General features: G+C 37.2%; 1 protein-coding gene and 1 long non-coding RNA gene across 3 annotated transcripts; one reads left to right on the top strand and one right to left on the bottom strand.

The window, feature by feature from the left end:
* Nucleotides 1-1,157: 1,157 nt before the first annotated feature.
* LOC112843546 (uncharacterized) lies at nucleotides 1,158-10,950 on the bottom strand. 2 transcript variants are annotated; one of them, XR_003215968.1, is made up of 2 exons: nucleotides 9,529-10,950; nucleotides 1,158-5,277 (listed from the first exon to the last, which is right to left on the bottom strand). It is a non-coding gene; the product is annotated as an uncharacterized LOC112843546 (long non-coding RNA). The 2 variants fall into 2 exon arrangements; XR_003215969.1 differs by having other exon boundaries at nucleotides 1,158-4,859.
* A 2,666-nt stretch (nucleotides 10,951-13,616) lies between these two features.
* LOC109196446 (GTPase activating protein 1-like) lies at nucleotides 13,617-14,192 on the top strand. The gene has a single exon (XM_019350443.2). It carries the CDS (start codon nucleotides 13,669-13,671, stop codon nucleotides 14,053-14,055), a length of 387 nt encoding a protein of 128 aa, XP_019205988.1. The 5' UTR covers nucleotides 13,617-13,668; the 3' UTR covers nucleotides 14,056-14,192.
* The last annotated feature ends 3,782 nt before the right edge of the window (nucleotides 14,193-17,974 follow it).

Raw genomic sequence — 17,974 nt, 5'->3', positions numbered from 1 at the left:
TTTTTAAAGGACAAATTGTCAATCAATTCAGTGTTACACCTTAGTTTAACTTAAGACCAACACATTACCACAAAATTTACACCTCATTTTGCAATTTAGGGCCACCAGACCTTGTTTACATAAAGTATAGTCTGTTTTTGAGCGAAAATAAAATGAGACAATAAAATATTTAAATGTTTAGATTATTTTGACTATTACAAAAATGACCCCATCTGGTTTAATTGATACTTAATTAATATGAAGTGGATTTTTCACCCACTTTTAATTAAAAATTAATTCAAACATTTCGACACTATTTCTTTATTCCATTTCAAATTTAAGTCTGGTAAAACCTCATTTAAATGAACTTTTTCTTTGTTTTGGGGTAAAAAAAATAAGTTAAATGATCAGTTATTGTGATTATCGTTTCACAACCAGAGTCGGTTTCTTTAACAGATTATCACAGATGGGTATATGTCAAAGTTAATTTAGAAAGCTGTTTTTAATCTACAAGTTTTTTACTGGCAGCGAATAATCACATCTGTTGTCCTTTGGGCTCAAAAATGACCCCGTCTGGTTTGACTATTTATAAAGGAAAGGGTACCACTTTACAGTAAGACTCCCCTTATAGATGGCTAATAAATAGTTTATAGCTATAGTATTAATTAATCTGTAAATGCTTTATAAACCGTTATTAATGGTTTATTATGCATTAGTTAAGGGTGAGAAAGAAAAAAACCTGACCGGTTTCTTGCCAAATAGTGAGCCAAATGTGTTCACCTATATATTTCATCTAGAGTTGCTATATTAAACATTTCAGACTAAGTTACTATCTTGTAAGCACAATCAGCATGTGTAAACATATTTTTTACCATATAAAATTGTACTTTATAAATGCATTATAAATATCCACAACTATCAATCCGAGCTTTGTTGTAAAGTGTAAAGCATAAAACCATTTATTAATGACTAATAAACATTTATAAATAAGAAAAGAGAGCCTTGTTGTAAAGTTTAAAACATGTCAACATTTATTAATGAAAAATAAACATTTATAAATAACAAAAGTGAGTCTTAAATGTATAATGTCACCATTTATAACACTTAGACCTAAATTACAATCAGTGCTTGAAATAACATTTAACTACTGTCAAAAATGGCAATGTAGAGCCTTGTTGTAAAGTTTAAAACATGTCAACATTTATTTATGACCAACAAACATTTCTGAGTGTTACTGGGCATTACTATAAAAAGTATAAAGCACCAACAGTTATTTAGCATTGCTAAACTTATATACAAGCCTTTCAAAGATAGCTAAAACTATATTAAGGAAACAAACCCCATCCCTAAATTCACCACTGGCATAAAACAAAGGAAAATTATAATAATTATAATATAATAAATTATTATACCTTAACTGAAACTGCACAGCTGTATTATTTAATCTACAAACATTTATACAAATCAAAACATAAAAAACCCAATAAAATAAACCAGCAGGTAAATCTCTGAGTTGTGTGGAAACTCAACACATATGTGAACAGATCTTTGAAAAATGGGTGATTTTGCAGATCTTTTCTTCACTTCAATATGCTCAAAACAAACAAAACCACTTAACACAAATTAGGGTTTCAGACAGATTTCCCTCTTCGAATTGGAAGCAAAGTACCAGCCGCCTTCATACTTTCTATTTTGTTTTTTACTTTATCACTGCCTTGAATTGCAGCCTCACATCGCTTAGCAAAAGCTAGTACCGTCTCTCCTCTAGGCCTGTTGGACAGTAGCTCCTGGTAAACATTGGGGACCGCAATAGCAAGCTCCCCAACTAATGAAGTGGACACAACAGTGTTCCTGTCGAGCCCATGCTTCTGAAAAGCTTTGGTCATGGTCTTCGTCTTTGGAAATATCCTACAGAAATGTCCTACAGGTTTTGTCCCTGTAGGACAAAACCTGTAAGTTGAAACAAACTTCACATTTGCAAACAGCTGTAGCTCATAAGAGCAATAAAGTATTCAGCATCACAGAGACAAGTATCATGTGCAGGTTTATTCTAAATCATTAAACCCACTACTTTTTGCCATAATTTGCTCCAAATCATATATCATCCCAATTTATTCCACATTATAATCAGTGACTTTCCTTAAGTTTGTCACTCACTCATTTCAGCACTATGAGCTCAATAGTGGTCAGATAATGAGCCCCATGTAACTATTCTATAATCACTGCACATCTGTTCAGTTGTCACTTGTCTGTCTGTGCTGAATCCTTTACAAACAGTCTTAAAGAGAAACAAATATTAGCAGTAGCATCCTGGAGGTCAGGCCTAGGTCACCAGGATCCAGAGGTGCTGTAAAAGACCATTAAGTTAACAATCTGCTGTAAAACAAGTAACACTGGTTTCAAACACAGTATGTCTCACACTGTATTCACATTTTCCCCTGTAATATCCACCATTTTCTCAACAACACAGTGTAATAGCATAACCAACACACAACCTGTAAACACAGTTTCCGTCACACAAAAACCCAGAAATCCTGTAAAAAAATATTAACCAATTGTGTGTCCTGCTATAAATCACATGATTAACCCTCTGCTGTAGAAAAGTAATTTAAATGTTAGCGCTGTGCAGGTGTATACACATTTTCACTGTGAGCAATACTCGGTCATGAATAACACACTGCTGGTAAATTCACTGACACCCAGAAAAATTACAGCTAAAAGGTTAAATTTGCAGAGTTCACACTCTGTCATGTGACCCAAAGTTTCCTCCTCTGGTCTCCTCCTGCTCCTGCAACAAAAGACACACACACATCCATACATCTACCCCTTTGTCACATTTGGGTGGGGGTTTACCTTTCATAGTGGTGTTAACCCTCGTAATGTCCTCCCGATTTCCATACACCTGTTGTCCTCAGGGGTCACAAATGACCCCAATTCATTTGAGTGTTTTTTAAAGGACAAATTGTCAATCAATTCAGTGTTACACCTTAGTTTAACTTAAGACCAACACATTACCACAAAATTTACACCTCATTTTGCAATTTAGGGCCACCAGACCATGTTTACATAAAGTATAGTCTGTTTTTGAGCGAAAATAAAATGAGACAATAAAATATTTAAATGTTTAGATTATTTTGACTATTACAAAAATGACCCCATCTGGTTTAATTGATACTTAATTAATATGAAGTGGATTTTTCACCCACTTTTAATTAAAAATTAATTCAAACATTTCGACACTATTTCTTTATTCCATTTCAAATTTAAGTCTGGTAAAACCTCATTTAAATGAACTTTTTCTTTGTTTTGGGGTAAAAAAAATAAGTTAAATGATCAGTTATTGTGATTATCGTTTCACAACCAGAGTCGGTTTCTTTAACAGATTATCACAGATGGGTATATGTCAAAGTTAATTTAGAAAGCTGTTTTTAATCTACAAGTTTTTTACTGGCAGCGAATAATCACATCTGTTGTCCTTTGGGCTCAAAAATGACCCCGTCTGGTTTGACTATTTATAAAGGAAAGGGTACCACTTTACAGTAAGACTCCCCTTATAGATGGCTAATAAATAGTTTATAGCTATATTATTAATTAATCTGTAAATGCTTTATAAACCGTTATTAATGGTTTATTATGCATTAGTTAAGGGTGAGAAAGAAAAAAACCTGACCGGTTTCTTGCCAAATAGTGAGCCAAATGTGTTCACCTATATATTTCATCTAGAGTTGCTATATTAAACATTTCAGACTAAGTTACTATCTTGTAAGCACAATCAGCATGTGTAAACATATTTTTTACCATATAAAATTGTACTTTATAAATGCATTATAAATATCCACAACTATCAATCCGAGCTTTGTTGTAAAGTGTAAAGCATAAAACCATTTATTAATGACTAATAAACATTTATAAATAAGAAAAGAGAGCCTTGTTGTAAAGTTTAAAACATGTCAACATTTATTAATGAAAAATAAACATTTATAAATAACAAAAGTGAGTCTTAAATGTATAATGTCACCATTTATAACACTTAGACCTAAATTACAATCAGTGCTTGAAATAACATTTGACTACTGTCAAAAATGGCAATGTAGAGCCTTGTTGTAAAGTTTAAAACGTGTCAACATTTATTTATGACCAACAAACATTTCTGAGTGTTACTGGGCATTACTATAAAAAGTATAAAGCACCAACAGTTATTTAGCATTGCTAAACTTATATACAAGCCTTTCAAAGACAGCTAAAACTATATTAAGGAAACAAACCCCATCCCTAAATTCACCACTGGCATAAAACAAAGGAAAATTATAATAATTATAATATAATAAATTATTATACCTTAACTGAAACTGCACAGCTGTATTATTTAATCTACAAACATTTATACAAATCAAAACATAAAAAACCCAATAAAATAAACTACCAGGTAAATCTCTGAGTTGTGTGGAAACTCAACACATATGTGAACAGATCTTTGAAAAATGGGTGATTTTGCAGATCTTTTCTTCACTTCAATATGCTCAAAACAAACAAAACCACTTAACACAAATTAGGGTTCCAGACAGATTTCCCTCTTCAAATTGGAAGCAAAGTACCAGCCGCCTTCATACTTTCTATTTTGTTTTTTACTTTATCACTGCCTTGAATTGCAGCCTCACATCGCTTAGCAAAAGCTAGTACCGTCTCTCCTCTAGGCCTGTTGGACAGTAGCTCCTGGTAAACATTGGGGACCGCAATAGCAAGCTCCCCAACTAATGAAGTGGACACAACAGTGTTCCTGTCGAGCCCATGCTTCTGAAAAGCTTTGGTCATGGTCTTCGTCTTTGGAAATGTCTTGAGGAGGGATTTGTATTGCTGCACAATGTCATTTTGCGTTTGAACTAAAAATGAAAACAAAGCAAATAATTAGAAAAGCAAATATTCAAAGCATACTAATGTATATATATATACACACACATATAGACAGATAGATAGATATGTATATATGACATAGCAAACACAGAGTAGTTTTTAGAACAAATTAAAATCATAATCTTTTATGTCACATTTATAGTATCCTCTTCTGTACAATCGTCTCTTCCAAAATCTTTTGATCACCACGCTGCCGGAGCTTCCTCTGCTCCTTCTTGGGTTTCTTGGCTCTTGAATGCTTTTTCTTGTATTTGTGCTTTCGCTTCTTCAGGGATGAAGATGAGGATGACCACACAGACGATACAGATGAAGATGCGGAAGATGAATCTGAGTTTTCAGAAGCCTTAGAGAAAAATCGATCATTGAATGGTTCGTCTTTAGGTTGCTCTGCAGGATGCAACCAACAAAATGGCTGGTTTTAGAAACAAGATATTTTACACCACTCAGATTACACTGAGTGACAAAATTGTGCAGAGTAGCTGCTACTTCAAAGTCCCCCTGTTTTTCAGTTACACAATTGATGATTTAGTCAGCTTATGTGCTTAAAGAGAATGAGGATTTTGTTAAAGAAAATCATCATGTGGATAAAGTATATATATATATATATATATATATGTATATATATATATATATATATATATATATATATATATATATATATGAGACCTGTATTAATTCTGATTTTAAGGCTGCTACATTACTAGTTCAAGTTGGAGCTATGATCTTATGAACTGTGAAAATGAATCAATCAAGTTAGACCTGGCTGAAATGAATTTGGAATCAGATCTCTTTAGGAATGAACTGGCACAACACTTAAAGTTAACTGACTAAAATCTTTTAATCAACACAATGACAATAAGGGAACTTCACTGGGGTTGAAAAATTATCTAATGAAGACTGTAAAATAAAAACAATGCTTATGGAACAAGTCTAGTTTCATACTTGTAAGGGATGATAGCTGACTTTGGAGAAAATCTCAATCCTCATTTTTGCATGTGACTATTTTTGATTATAGGGCTGGTTTTATATAGCATGTGAAGTTCTTTAACTCTGAACCGATTTGCACTAGACTCCCATGGAGTATTTTACGGTGTTTCGAGGTGATAATAACATAAATTACTCATTTTTTCCACCAGAATGTCTTTGGGAATGAGATTGCGCGCCAGAATAGAAGGAAAACAAACTAAATATAAGGCACTGAGGCTCATTAAATGGCTGCAGAAGAAACACCTGCTAAAAAAGAAGCTTAGATGTCCTGTTTGTCACCATAAGATGAAAATGATTTCCGTGGTGAAGAAAGACCAATATATGTGGTATGTATAATGCATGATAATGTAGTGCATGTAGTAAATATAGCAAAAATATTTCTGTTATCAATGCAAGAGGCAGCATTAACCCCTTTTCATTATTATTTTCTTCATACTTAATTTTGTGATTATCTTTTCAATTAATGCTCTTGTTTAAGGGTCCATTTCTTTACTTAACTCACTGGTATGTTCTCAGGTGCTGCAAAAGAGCAAGTCATAGGAAAGTTTGCAGAACAATTAGAACTGGCTCCCTCTTTGAGAAATCAAAAACATCTCTTTTCAGTTGGATGAAGTTCATTTACAGGTATATGTAGATTTAGACATTAATAGCAATGCACCTTTCATAATTGAACACCAATACAAGACTTGTGAAATACAATTAGGGCCTCAGTAAATAATAATTGTCTCAATTTCTATCACAGATTTTCACAAGGGCTCAGGCTCAGACAAATAGATATGATTGATGATGAAGTGGCTGGCAGCTCCAGAACACTAAGTAGCATGGCAAGACACATTCGACATGTTTGTATACGTGCAATTAAAAGACACAGAATAAACAATGGACACCGTCTTGGTGGTGACAGAGAGTTTGTGGTTATAGATGAAAGCTGTCTCCGTCATCAGCGAAAGGTTGGTAAACTCTCAGACAGGTTTGTTAGAATCAATGCAGATCTGAACGTGTCCTCTAAACATGGAAACCTTTACCATTACAAGTAAAAAAATTAGTTTTCAATGTAGTAACTATATTATTAGTGCAACAAATAAAATAAAAAATCAGTTAATAAATATATATTTACTGTAATAATTACTATAATTACTTAAATATTTTAACATTTGAGGAAGAATTAAAATATTTCAACAAAAACATACTTTTAATCCCAAAAGGAAATTAAAATACAGAAAACAGGTATTCAACCAAGATCTTGGCCATCCTGTTAGGTAGTGAAGTTAAAATCCATTTTACTTTAATAACAGGATTATGACTGAAATTTTAAGAAGCAACCATCTTTTTGAATGTTTCTTTGTAGATATTCTGTTTGATTTTATTCTTCTTGTTTTCAGTATGCACGTGGACGCTTTGGAAATGCATGGAAAAGGAAGAAATGGGTATTTGGACTGATGGGAATTAAAGACAAAAGGTGAAGGCTCGTGTTAAAACTTGTTGAAAAACGATCAAGGCGCCACCTTGTTCCTCTGATCAGACAGCATGTTAGGTTGGGTAGTGCTATTATCAGTGATGAGTGGAGAGCCTACAAGAATGTTTTGACAAACATGGGGTACAGACATTACACTGTAAATCACAGCAGTTGGTTTGTAGATCCTCAATCTGGCAGTCATACACAACATATCGAAAGGGCTTGGATGACCATCAAAGCACATGTCCGTAGACTAAGAGGAAATCGTACTGAGAAGTTGCTGGAGGAACACCTCATGGTTCTTGAGTGGTCATCTTGGCTTGGTTCGCGACACCCTGATGGACCACTGGGACGCTTATTCAAGGACATACAAAAAATATTTCCAGTTTGAACCAGTCTGGCATGAACTTTTTTTGGAGGGGGTGACTATTTGGTGTTTTAAAAAACACATTGTTACATGTGTTACTCTTACAATACATTGCCATTTTTGACTGTTCACGTATGTGTTGAGTTTCCACACAACTCAGAGATTTACCTGGTAGTTTATTTTATTGGGGTTTTTTTATGTTTTGATTTGTATAAATGTGTGTAGAGTAAATAATACAGCTGTGCTGTTTCAGTTAAGGTATAATAATTTATTATATTATAATTATTGTAATTTTCCTTTGTTTTACGCCAGTGGTGAATTTAGGGATGGGGTTTGTTTCCTTAATATAGTTTTAGCTATCTTTGAAAGGCTTGTATATAAGTTTAGCAATGCTAAATAACTGTTGGTGCTTTATACTTTTTATAGTAATGCCCAGTAACACTCAGAAATGTTTGTTGGTCATAAATAAATGTTGACATGTTTTAAACTTTACAACAAGGCTCTACATTGCCATTTTTGACAGTAGTTAAATGTTATTTCAAGCACTGATTGTAATTTAGGTCTGAGTGTTATAAATGGTGACATTATACATTTAAGACTCACTTTTATCATTTATAAATGTTTATTAGTCATTAATAAATGGTGTAATGCTTTACACTTTACAATAAGGCTCCCATTTGGCATTTATAAATGTTTATTAGTCATTAACAAATGGTTTTATGCTTTACACTTTACAACAAAGCTCCGATTGATAGTTGTGGATATTTATAATGCATTTATAAAGTACAATTTTATATGGTAAAAAATATGTTTACACATGCTGATTGTGCTTACAAGATAGTAACTTAGTCTGAAATGTTTAATATAGCAACTCTAGATGATATATATAGGTGAACACATTTGGCTCACTATTTGGCAAGAAACCGGTCAGGTTTTTCTCTTTCTCACCCTTAACTAATGCATAATAAACCATTAATAACGGTTTATAAAGCATTTACAGATTAATTAATAATATAGCTATAAACTATTTATTACCCATCTATAAGGGGAGTCTTATTGTAAAGTGGTACCAAGGAGGGGTATAAAATGTCATCCATCTCTGTTTTTTTTTAAGGTTTTATTCAACTTTATTCCAACTCATTACCTGACATTTTTCTATGTTTTGGCATGGTAGGACACCAGGGCATGGGTTTTAGTGAAGGCAAACTTTCATGAGAACAAAGGCCTGTCTATATTTGACACAAGTGCAGAAGGAAGCTCAGGTTTATTCCTCTGTACTGGTCCCATCATGGACAGCTTTCTTTTCTGCAGTTGCAGGCCAAGGGCATATGAAGTAAACAAGTTGTTACAGGTGATTGTTTTCTTTTGGAAACCTTCCGTAATGTTAGGGACAACTTGCGTGCCCTGACTGCAGGCCAGATAGTTTGCCATCGTACTCTAGCATGTTCCATGTACAGCTGTACCTGGCATCACATACTGCCCATGTTTTTATCTCATAGTTCCTCAGTTTACTTGGGATGCTCTGTTGGAATGGACAGAGTCCTCTGAAGGGGACTAGGTGCTCATACACAGTCAAATCAGTATCTGGATCTTACATCACAGCAGGAGAAACACCCACTTGTTCCATACACCTCATGGGAGCACGTTTGTGTCATGAACGACGATCTTCTATTGTGTCTTTATCATGAAATGATATCACTTTTGGGATTCTATGATTAATCCTGTGTTAGGCACGGTAGCATGAAAACTGCCCTACCAGACTCAGAATGTCATAAACTGGCCGTAGCGACTTTACTGGATAGATGCACAGCAGTAAGAATCAACATACCCACATATGCCTACAGCTGCATTCGATCCATTATTCTTCATCTGTTGTTGTCCCTCCTTGTTTGTCATTGAGTTGGCTGTAGAGCAGGTCATCTACTAATTGGATGGTTGTTGGTTCAATCTCTGTGTGCTCTGGTCTGGAGTTCTTACCAAGGTGTTCATGGGCAAGTTACTGAACTCCAACTTGGTCTCTGATGCATCCATTGGCATGTGAAAGTTAAAAAGCATAATACAAGCATAATACATGGTGTATAATGCTTTCAGTGCTCAAGTAGACAATCAATCGAAGGAGTATGGGACCTGGCATATGTGCTTGGACCGTGGTAGATTGTCTTTCTCTGTGACGCATGAGAGAGTCATGCATCGTCTGTCACTCGGAAGGATAGAAGACCAGATCAATGTTTCCTCACATTACTGCAAATATTTGTATGTCTCAGCTGACTCCTCTTTCTTGCTTGATTCTTTGTCTTCATCATAATTGAAATGGAAGATGTGTAGTCCTCTGACACATCTTCTATTTCAGTTTCACATTCTGAAAATTCAAGAAACTTCAAGAAGCCCAGTCACTTTCTTTCCAAGCTCCTTAGACTACCATGTCCTGGATGCCTGAGAACCTACTTGAACATAGTTCACATTCACACACACAAAATTGGCCTATGATCTTACTTACAGCAGAGTCACCAACGAGAGCTCTATCCTCCTTACATATTGGTGGTGAAACCAAACACTCAACGCCCTCAGCGGGGGAGAAAAAACCTCCTTTTGGTGGAGAAACCATCCTTAAAAACTAAGCGTCCGTAATGGCGAAGAACCCTCCTTAAAAAACTGGGGAGAAACCAGACCTCCTTAAAAACTGGCGGAGAAACCAGACCTCCTTAAAAACTTACAGAGAAACCAGACCTCCTTGAAAACTGGTGGAGAAAACAAGAGGACCTTGAAAAACTGGTGGAGAAACCAGGTAGCTTGCGTCTGCATGCACAGGTAGCGCGCTCCCTTACCTGCGTTTAACTGCATGGTCAAGGTGACGAATAAGGCCCTCTCTCTTTACTTACTGTTGTGCTGCTTCTCGTTCACGGGGAAAGTCTCTGGATCCCGTCAATCGCCATCCAACCCGAGGGGAGGTCAGACGCTAACTCACCGGCCTGGCCACAAATTAAGTCTATCATCAGGCGTCCCGGATGTCCTGGCTGCTAGCAGACTGCGGCGTCGAGGTCTCTCCCTCCTCGGTGGACGCAATGTGTTGGGCTCCGGCTCGGAAGGACCAAATAAATGTTGGCTCTGCGCTTCCACAGGCTCAGCTGGTTTAGACTTATTCCCGTTAACGAACCAAGTTGAACAGCAATCGATCAATTTTACTTGCTAGCAAGGGGAGCCGGACGGCAGCAATCCTCTGCCCTCGGTGTCAAACGAGTCCAAACAACCAGCTTCCCCTGCAGCCTTTTATTCCCGTGACACACAGTTTACACAAACACCCATTGTAAACCCCCATCTATTGTGTCAGCCACTGTATGTGTGTGTGTGCATGTGCGAGAATGTGTGTGTGTGTAGGTGCACGTGAGTATGTGTGTTTGTGTTTGGGGATGCGTTTGTGTGACCTCCTGCTCACCAAAAGGGTTATAAAGGCAGGAAGTTTACTAAACAAGAAAACAGAACCCTCACATAGGATGTGTCCCTATAATAAAACACTATAGCCTCCCCCACCATTCAACAGGCTGGGGAGGGGGTCAGAAACCAAGGAATGTCTTTGATCACATAGTTTGAACCAAGACTTACAAATTTAAGTACAATAATGGCAACATTTAACAATTTGACTCCAACAAGGTCTATTATGAAACCCTAGCTGCTCTTGTTCGCAAGCTGTACAAAGTCACATGATGATGTGTTTTTGAATAATTTAATAAAGTCTTTTCACCAGCTAACACCAGCACATCATCTGATGGATCACCAGACAAGTCTGAGGCTGATATTCGACTATGAATCAATGTGTCAGGTGACACTTGACCGATACCATACTGATATCCATTTTCTGACCTGCAGTACTATAAGTATTCAAGTGTCAAAATTACTTTCAGCAACCTGAGGTGACCTCTAGATAAATCATTACACAATCATACCAAAGTGTCTACGTGGCACTAACAGATCTGACCTATTATTTGTGCCGGCAGAAATAGAGCCAAGAACCAATGATTTGGGCTGTGCAGGTATAAAGTTTGAGTTTATTGATATAATGGCTTAGTTTTATTGCCTCTGAAGACTGTAATGAAAATTAAAATGACCGTAAACTTTTGTTTTTTAGGCGCAACACCAGCTTTTTGATTATGTCTGTGTTTATGAAGTTATGATGTATAACGCCTGAGTGCTCTGCAGCTGTGTTTGTTTCTCTGTATATGAATTTATGTTCCTGGAAATCAGTGACAATAGGCAATAATTTGTTTCTTTATACAAGGTTACTACATTTTTTGAAGGTCAAACCTTGTCTGTCGATTGTTTAAGGATGAGGCTGGGTCAGCAAATATTTCATTTATTTATTTATCCATCTGATACGTGCTCCACTGGTCTATAAAAACAAGGAGCATGAGACAAGGAGTGCAGAAGCAAGGTGTCTAGACACAGGTAAGCCTTCACATCTAGCTTTGAACATTTTTCATTTCTTTAAATCGATCTTGTTCTCAGATTACTACTGAATCTGCATTTTTACAGCATTTTTGCTACCACACCGCATTCCAAATTATTATGCAAATTGTTTTTAAGTGTCATAAAGATTAAATAAGTTGTTTGTCAATTAAACCCGTGGATGGAATTGTGTCTTTGGATCACTGAAATCAGTCCATAATATTAAGAGATTTGTGGCTGAGTCAGAGCACACATGGGTTCGTGCAGATAAAGGCACAATGATGAAGGTTTCTGCCAGACAAATACATCAGATTAAGAGAGCAGCTGCTAAAAGGCCATTACAAAGCAACAGATATTTGAAGCTGCTGGTGCCTCTGGAGCCCTGCGAACATCAAGGTGTAGGATCCTCCAGAGACTTGCAGTTGTGCATAAACATTATATTTGGCCACCCCTAACCAATGCTCACAAGCAGAAACAGCTGCAGTGGGCCCAGAACTACATGAAGACTAATTTTCAAACAGTCTCGTTCACTGATGAGTGCATTGCAACCCTGGATGGTCCAGATGGATGCAGTGGTGGATGGTTGGTGGACAGCCACCATATCCCAGCAAGGCTGCGTTGTCAGCAAGAAGGTGGTGGTGTCATGTTTTGAGCTGGAATCACAGGGAGAGACCTGGTCAGGCCCTTTAGGCTCCATGAAGGTGTGAAAATGACCTCTGCAAAGTATGTGGAGTTTCTGACTGACCACTCTCTTCCATGGTAGAAAGAGAAGAACTGTGCCTTCTGCAACAAAACCATCTTCATGCAAGACAATGCACCATCTTATGCTACAAGGAACACCTCTGCATCATTGGCTGCTATCGGCATAAAAGGAGAGAAACTCATGGTGTGGCCCCCATTTTTCCCTGACCTCAATCCTATTGTGAACCTTTGGAGAATCCTCAAACAAAAAAATATGAGGGTGGGAAACAGTTCACATCCAAACAGCAGCTCTGGGGAGGCTATTCTGACCTCCTGCAAAGACCTTCAAGTAGAAACTTTCCAAAAACTCACAAGTTCCATGGATGCAAGAATTGTAAAACTGCTATCAAATAAGGGGTCCTATGTTAATATGTAACTTGATCTGTTAAGATGTTTTTTGATTGAAATAGCTGTTGATTTCAGTAAAATTGATCTACTAATGCTGCAAATTCAACAAATGACCATTTTCAATTCTCTACAACCTATAAAACGTTTTGAAACTCTGTGTGTGTAATAATTTGGAACAGTGCATTTTAAGGTTTTTATTTTTGAAAAACATACTGTTTTCATTGGCAGTTTTGTTGAGTAACATTTGAATTATACTCTAATGGTTGATGACTCGAAAATTATGCTGACAGTGGTCTGAGGGGATATAGACGTCATTATCTACTTAATCACTTTCTATATAATAAAATAAATGTTTAAAAAACAAATAAAATAATAAAATTTAAAAACAATAAAAATACTAAGCTAGCTGTTTTTCCTCTCCACAGCCTTCTATGAAGTCATGGCCTCCAGACTTTGTCTCCTCCTGCTGATCTTGTGCGGTCCGAATGTCGCCCAGTGTGGCCTGAGGGTGTACAATGTGTATGCCAGAGGTATTCGCCCTGACCCGGGCAATAATAATGGAGATGGATACGTCAGGATGTCCTGTGGCCGTGTATCCACGACAACACATGTTGTCTTCAACACCCCAAACCCAAAATGGCATGAAGAGTTACACTATTATGGAGCTTCACCAGGTAACCGCCTGGAGCTTAGAGTTTATGACAAAGATGTGATCTTTGACGACCTGCTGGGAATCTGTGCTACAAATATACGCAGGGGAACTCGTCAGAATACCTGCCGTCTCTCAAAAGGTGGATATCTCTATTTCACCTACACCCTCAGCTAAGAAAGTCATTGTGCTTTTTCTGATGTCTCCATCTATCAAATTGGAGAAGGGTTCCTTTGCCTTTGTGTACTATTGGCCGTTTTACTCAGCTTCTAACTGTCAGTACAACAATGAAATAAACTTTACTGCAGCAACCATATGTTCTTGTTCTTTCATTAACATTAATCACACAGATAATCCACAAACCAATGAGCAGCAGACAATGACTATATGAATGATCATTTTTCATTCTTCTACTAAGTACAAGTTTTATTAAAAAATGTATTTTTAGGGATAGAGCAGAGGAGAGCAGGCAGGAAAACAGAAAGAGAACAGCGGGAATGACACGAAGGAGATGCTCCAGGGCGGAGCTGAACTTTGGCCTCTGAAGCTTTTTTGGCAGCTCACACAACCCTAAATTTCATCATAGCACCAGTAAAAATAAATATGATAATGGTAGTAATAGGAACTTATTTTAGTATTACTGTTGGGTACATAACTTGGACTGGGAGGACTGTAAGGTGCTAGTTCAGATTTGCAGCTACCACTCCACGGAGTGTTGGCCAGAACACTGCTCAGGGCCCGGATGAATGTTCAGAAGGGAGACAATGAAGACACCGAGGATAGTGCAGACTCTTGTATTGACTTCATACAGGTGGGAGTAACAGTGGTATTGTCATAGGAGCAGGTATGCATACAGGGTTAGGTGCATGGGGTGTGTGTGTGTGTGTGTGTGTGTGTGTGTGTGTGTGTGTGTGTGTGTGGTCTCTAGAAGGAACAGAATAAAAATACTACATTACTAAGGTGTTCACATCAATAACTCAAGAGTACATCAACATAAACACAGGTGGGAAATAAACTAACATCCCCTTCAACACTATAGGTCAGGGGTCTGCAACCTTTAACACCCAAAGAGCCACTTGGACCCGGTTTCCACGCAAAAAAAAAACACTGGGAGCCGCAAATACTTTTTGAAATCTAAAATGAAGATAACACTGTATATATTGTTTTTTACCTTTGTGCTTTGTGCGAACATCTAAAGTAAGTAAGTAAAGTTTATTTATTAAGCGCTTTTCACAGACAGGCAGTCACAAAGCGCTGTACACAAATATTAAAATAAACAATACAATCAATAGACATTATACACAATGTAAAAGATCAAATGTAAATAATGTAAAGAATATAAAATACGTAGATCAACAAAAGGCTTGTTTGAACATAGAGCTGGGCGATAGAACGATAACGATATGTATTGCGAAATAACTTTTTCTCGATAGAAAAATTAAACTATTGCGATAGGCCTCATCTCTCTTGTCCTCTTAAAAAAAAAAAAGAACAGCCAATCCAAATTAAGTAGCGCAGAGCCGAACCAATCACAGCCGCAGCATCACGTCACGTGACTTGTTACATACAGCACAAGCGCCAAGGCGCACATGTGTATTTGTTTTTGCAGCCGTGCAGCCCGGGTAATGAAGGAAATGAGTTTGCCGACTAGAGAAAAATCAACCGAGAGCGTGAGCGAAGGTTACCAAAGAAAAAACAGATGATGGTTCCAATGCCGGAGAGCTTATCGAACGGAAGGGCCACAGAAGTTCCGTAGTGTGAAGGTATTTCGGCTATTTCAAGTCTGACAAAAAACAGAGTAGCGCGCACTGTAAATTGTGCCGAAAGCGAGTCTGGAAATACAATAAAGCGGTGCATGCTCAATCTCTGACTGAAAGCGCTAATTCGTCATTCGGCTTTTGTCAGACTAAAGTAACTGTTAAAACTGTTTGAAAAGCTAAGCTATACAACAAGGAGAGATTGAGAATTTCCTTTTAGTTCTCAGTTTATTTGATATTGACAAAAGTTAGTCAATTTTGTCTGTTCTTCTGTAAAACAAACTAAGATTTATTTTTAGAATTAATATTTTGTTTCTAAGTGGAATTGACAATTTAGTGGTCTGTTTTGTTTGTTCTATTTTGAAACTTAAACGCTTTAGCGGCTGCCTTTTGTGTAGTTTGCAATATTTGCCTTTATTTATCTGAAACTGAAGTCTAATGTTCCTTAAGTACATCTGCCCTGTTGAACTTATTATGGGAAATAAATATTTTAATTAAAACAAGCTGCTAATTATTTCACATTTTACTTGTGAGCAACGGCCCATTTAAATCTTACAAATATAGTTATTTGGCTTATATCATGAAATATATCGTTATCGCCTGAAATGAAAAAAACATATCGTGATATGAAAAAATCTTATATCGCCCAGCTCTATTTGAACAGAAAGATTTTTAACTGCTTTTTAAAAGAATCCACAGAGCAACTAAGGTGTGTTGCTTATGAAATCCATGAAGTACTACAGAGAAAATTACATTTTATTTATGTAATTAACACATTTTGAACTCTTAAAGAAATATAACAAAAGGAAAGACACCCAGCTGAACTAAAATGATCCATGTAGCAAACAAAAACTGTTGTCAGCCGCCACCCTTTTCAGGTCAAGGCTTTTGGAGCCTTGACCTGACTTTTAAAAAGTAATTGGAAAAAAAAGCACTATGCTGCTGAAAAAAAAACAGATATTTGCAAAATTCTGCCTAAATATCTATTTTACCTTGTTAATGTGTGTGGCAGGGCGTGGTCTGCAGTGCCGCTGCAGGGGAGTCGGACGCACCTGAGCGGCACCCGCAATCGTGCCTCGCTGCCTTAAAGCCTGTGCTCTCTCTGCTGTTGTGTTGTCGGGCTGTGAGCTGAAAAGCTACAGCCGGCTGTATGCGTACAGCAACCGTGTGTGAAAAGTGGTCAATAAAGAGATGCTGAAAAGCATGTTCATGCAAACATCGTCGGGGTCTGCCGTGGTATGTTTACAATGAGACTTCTGGTCCCAAACCTCGGCGCACAGCGTCTGCAAATCGGGGCTTTCATCTTTACGCAGGACTGTAAGCTGTCATCTGTGAGGCGGGAGCGGTGTTTGTTTTTAACATAGTTCACGGTGGAGAACAGCTGCCGACGTAATGTGGATCCGAAGATCCATAATTGGCCTACCTGGGGTTGAAAGTCTCGATAAATGCACACCGTTTCAGCGGGTACACCGGCTTCCGCGAGTGTGACGCTTATTTTGAGCGATGAAAAAAATAATAAGATATAATTTTATTTTTATATTTCAAAATCACAATAATCTAACAATTTAGAACTACAAGTTAAAAAAAGAACTAAACACAAATAAAATGCACTTCAGCGAAATACTTCTTCTATTTTCCCAAACCACCCGCAGCTGCAAAATAAGGACTAAAGAGCCGCATGCGGCTCCGGAGCCGCGGGTTGCCGACCCCTGACTTATACTTACAGATCACAAACTTACGTTGCTCATTAACGCACACTTCTCAAGGAATGACCAATTCTCTGCCGGTAATCTGGAGCAGAAAAGCTCAGGTGCCTTGCCCACGTTTTTCCCTGCCCGTAGTCTCTCTCATACATAGCGGTGGGGTGACCTCTACTGGCCACTCTAAAAAACTACTGGTGAAACTAACAACTGAACAGCGATAAACCGTAACTACGGGGCCTTTTGTACAATTATTTTCTGACATTGTCTTCTCATGTTATATTTGGCTAACTCATCTACACTCAAAAAAGTGAAACTGGATGGTTGTTACATTTACGAGAGTCTAACTTTTAATTTTAAGAAAATAGTTTGATGTTTCTATGGTGAACGTAATTAAATCATGTACGATCTGCATGAAATTCAACAACTTAACACTTGTTAAATTTATTCTTGTTGAGATTAAGTGATATAATGGTAGTATCCCCAAAAGTTGAATCTGTTCATCTGGACGTAGCGTTTTCAGAGGGAGAAACGTTTCGTCACTCATCCAAGTGATTTCTTGAGTCTCAGCTGACTGCAGGTTTCCCCAACCTTATAAACAGGGAAGGAACATGACCGTTGATCAGTCGTCTTTGATTA

Source organism: Oreochromis niloticus, linkage group LG22, assembly GCF_001858045.2.
Source record: "Oreochromis niloticus isolate F11D_XX linkage group LG22, O_niloticus_UMD_NMBU, whole genome shotgun sequence".
Lineage (NCBI taxonomy): Eukaryota > Metazoa > Chordata > Actinopteri > Cichliformes > Cichlidae > Oreochromis > Oreochromis niloticus.
This window is presented reverse-complemented; position numbering and strand designations above follow the sequence as displayed.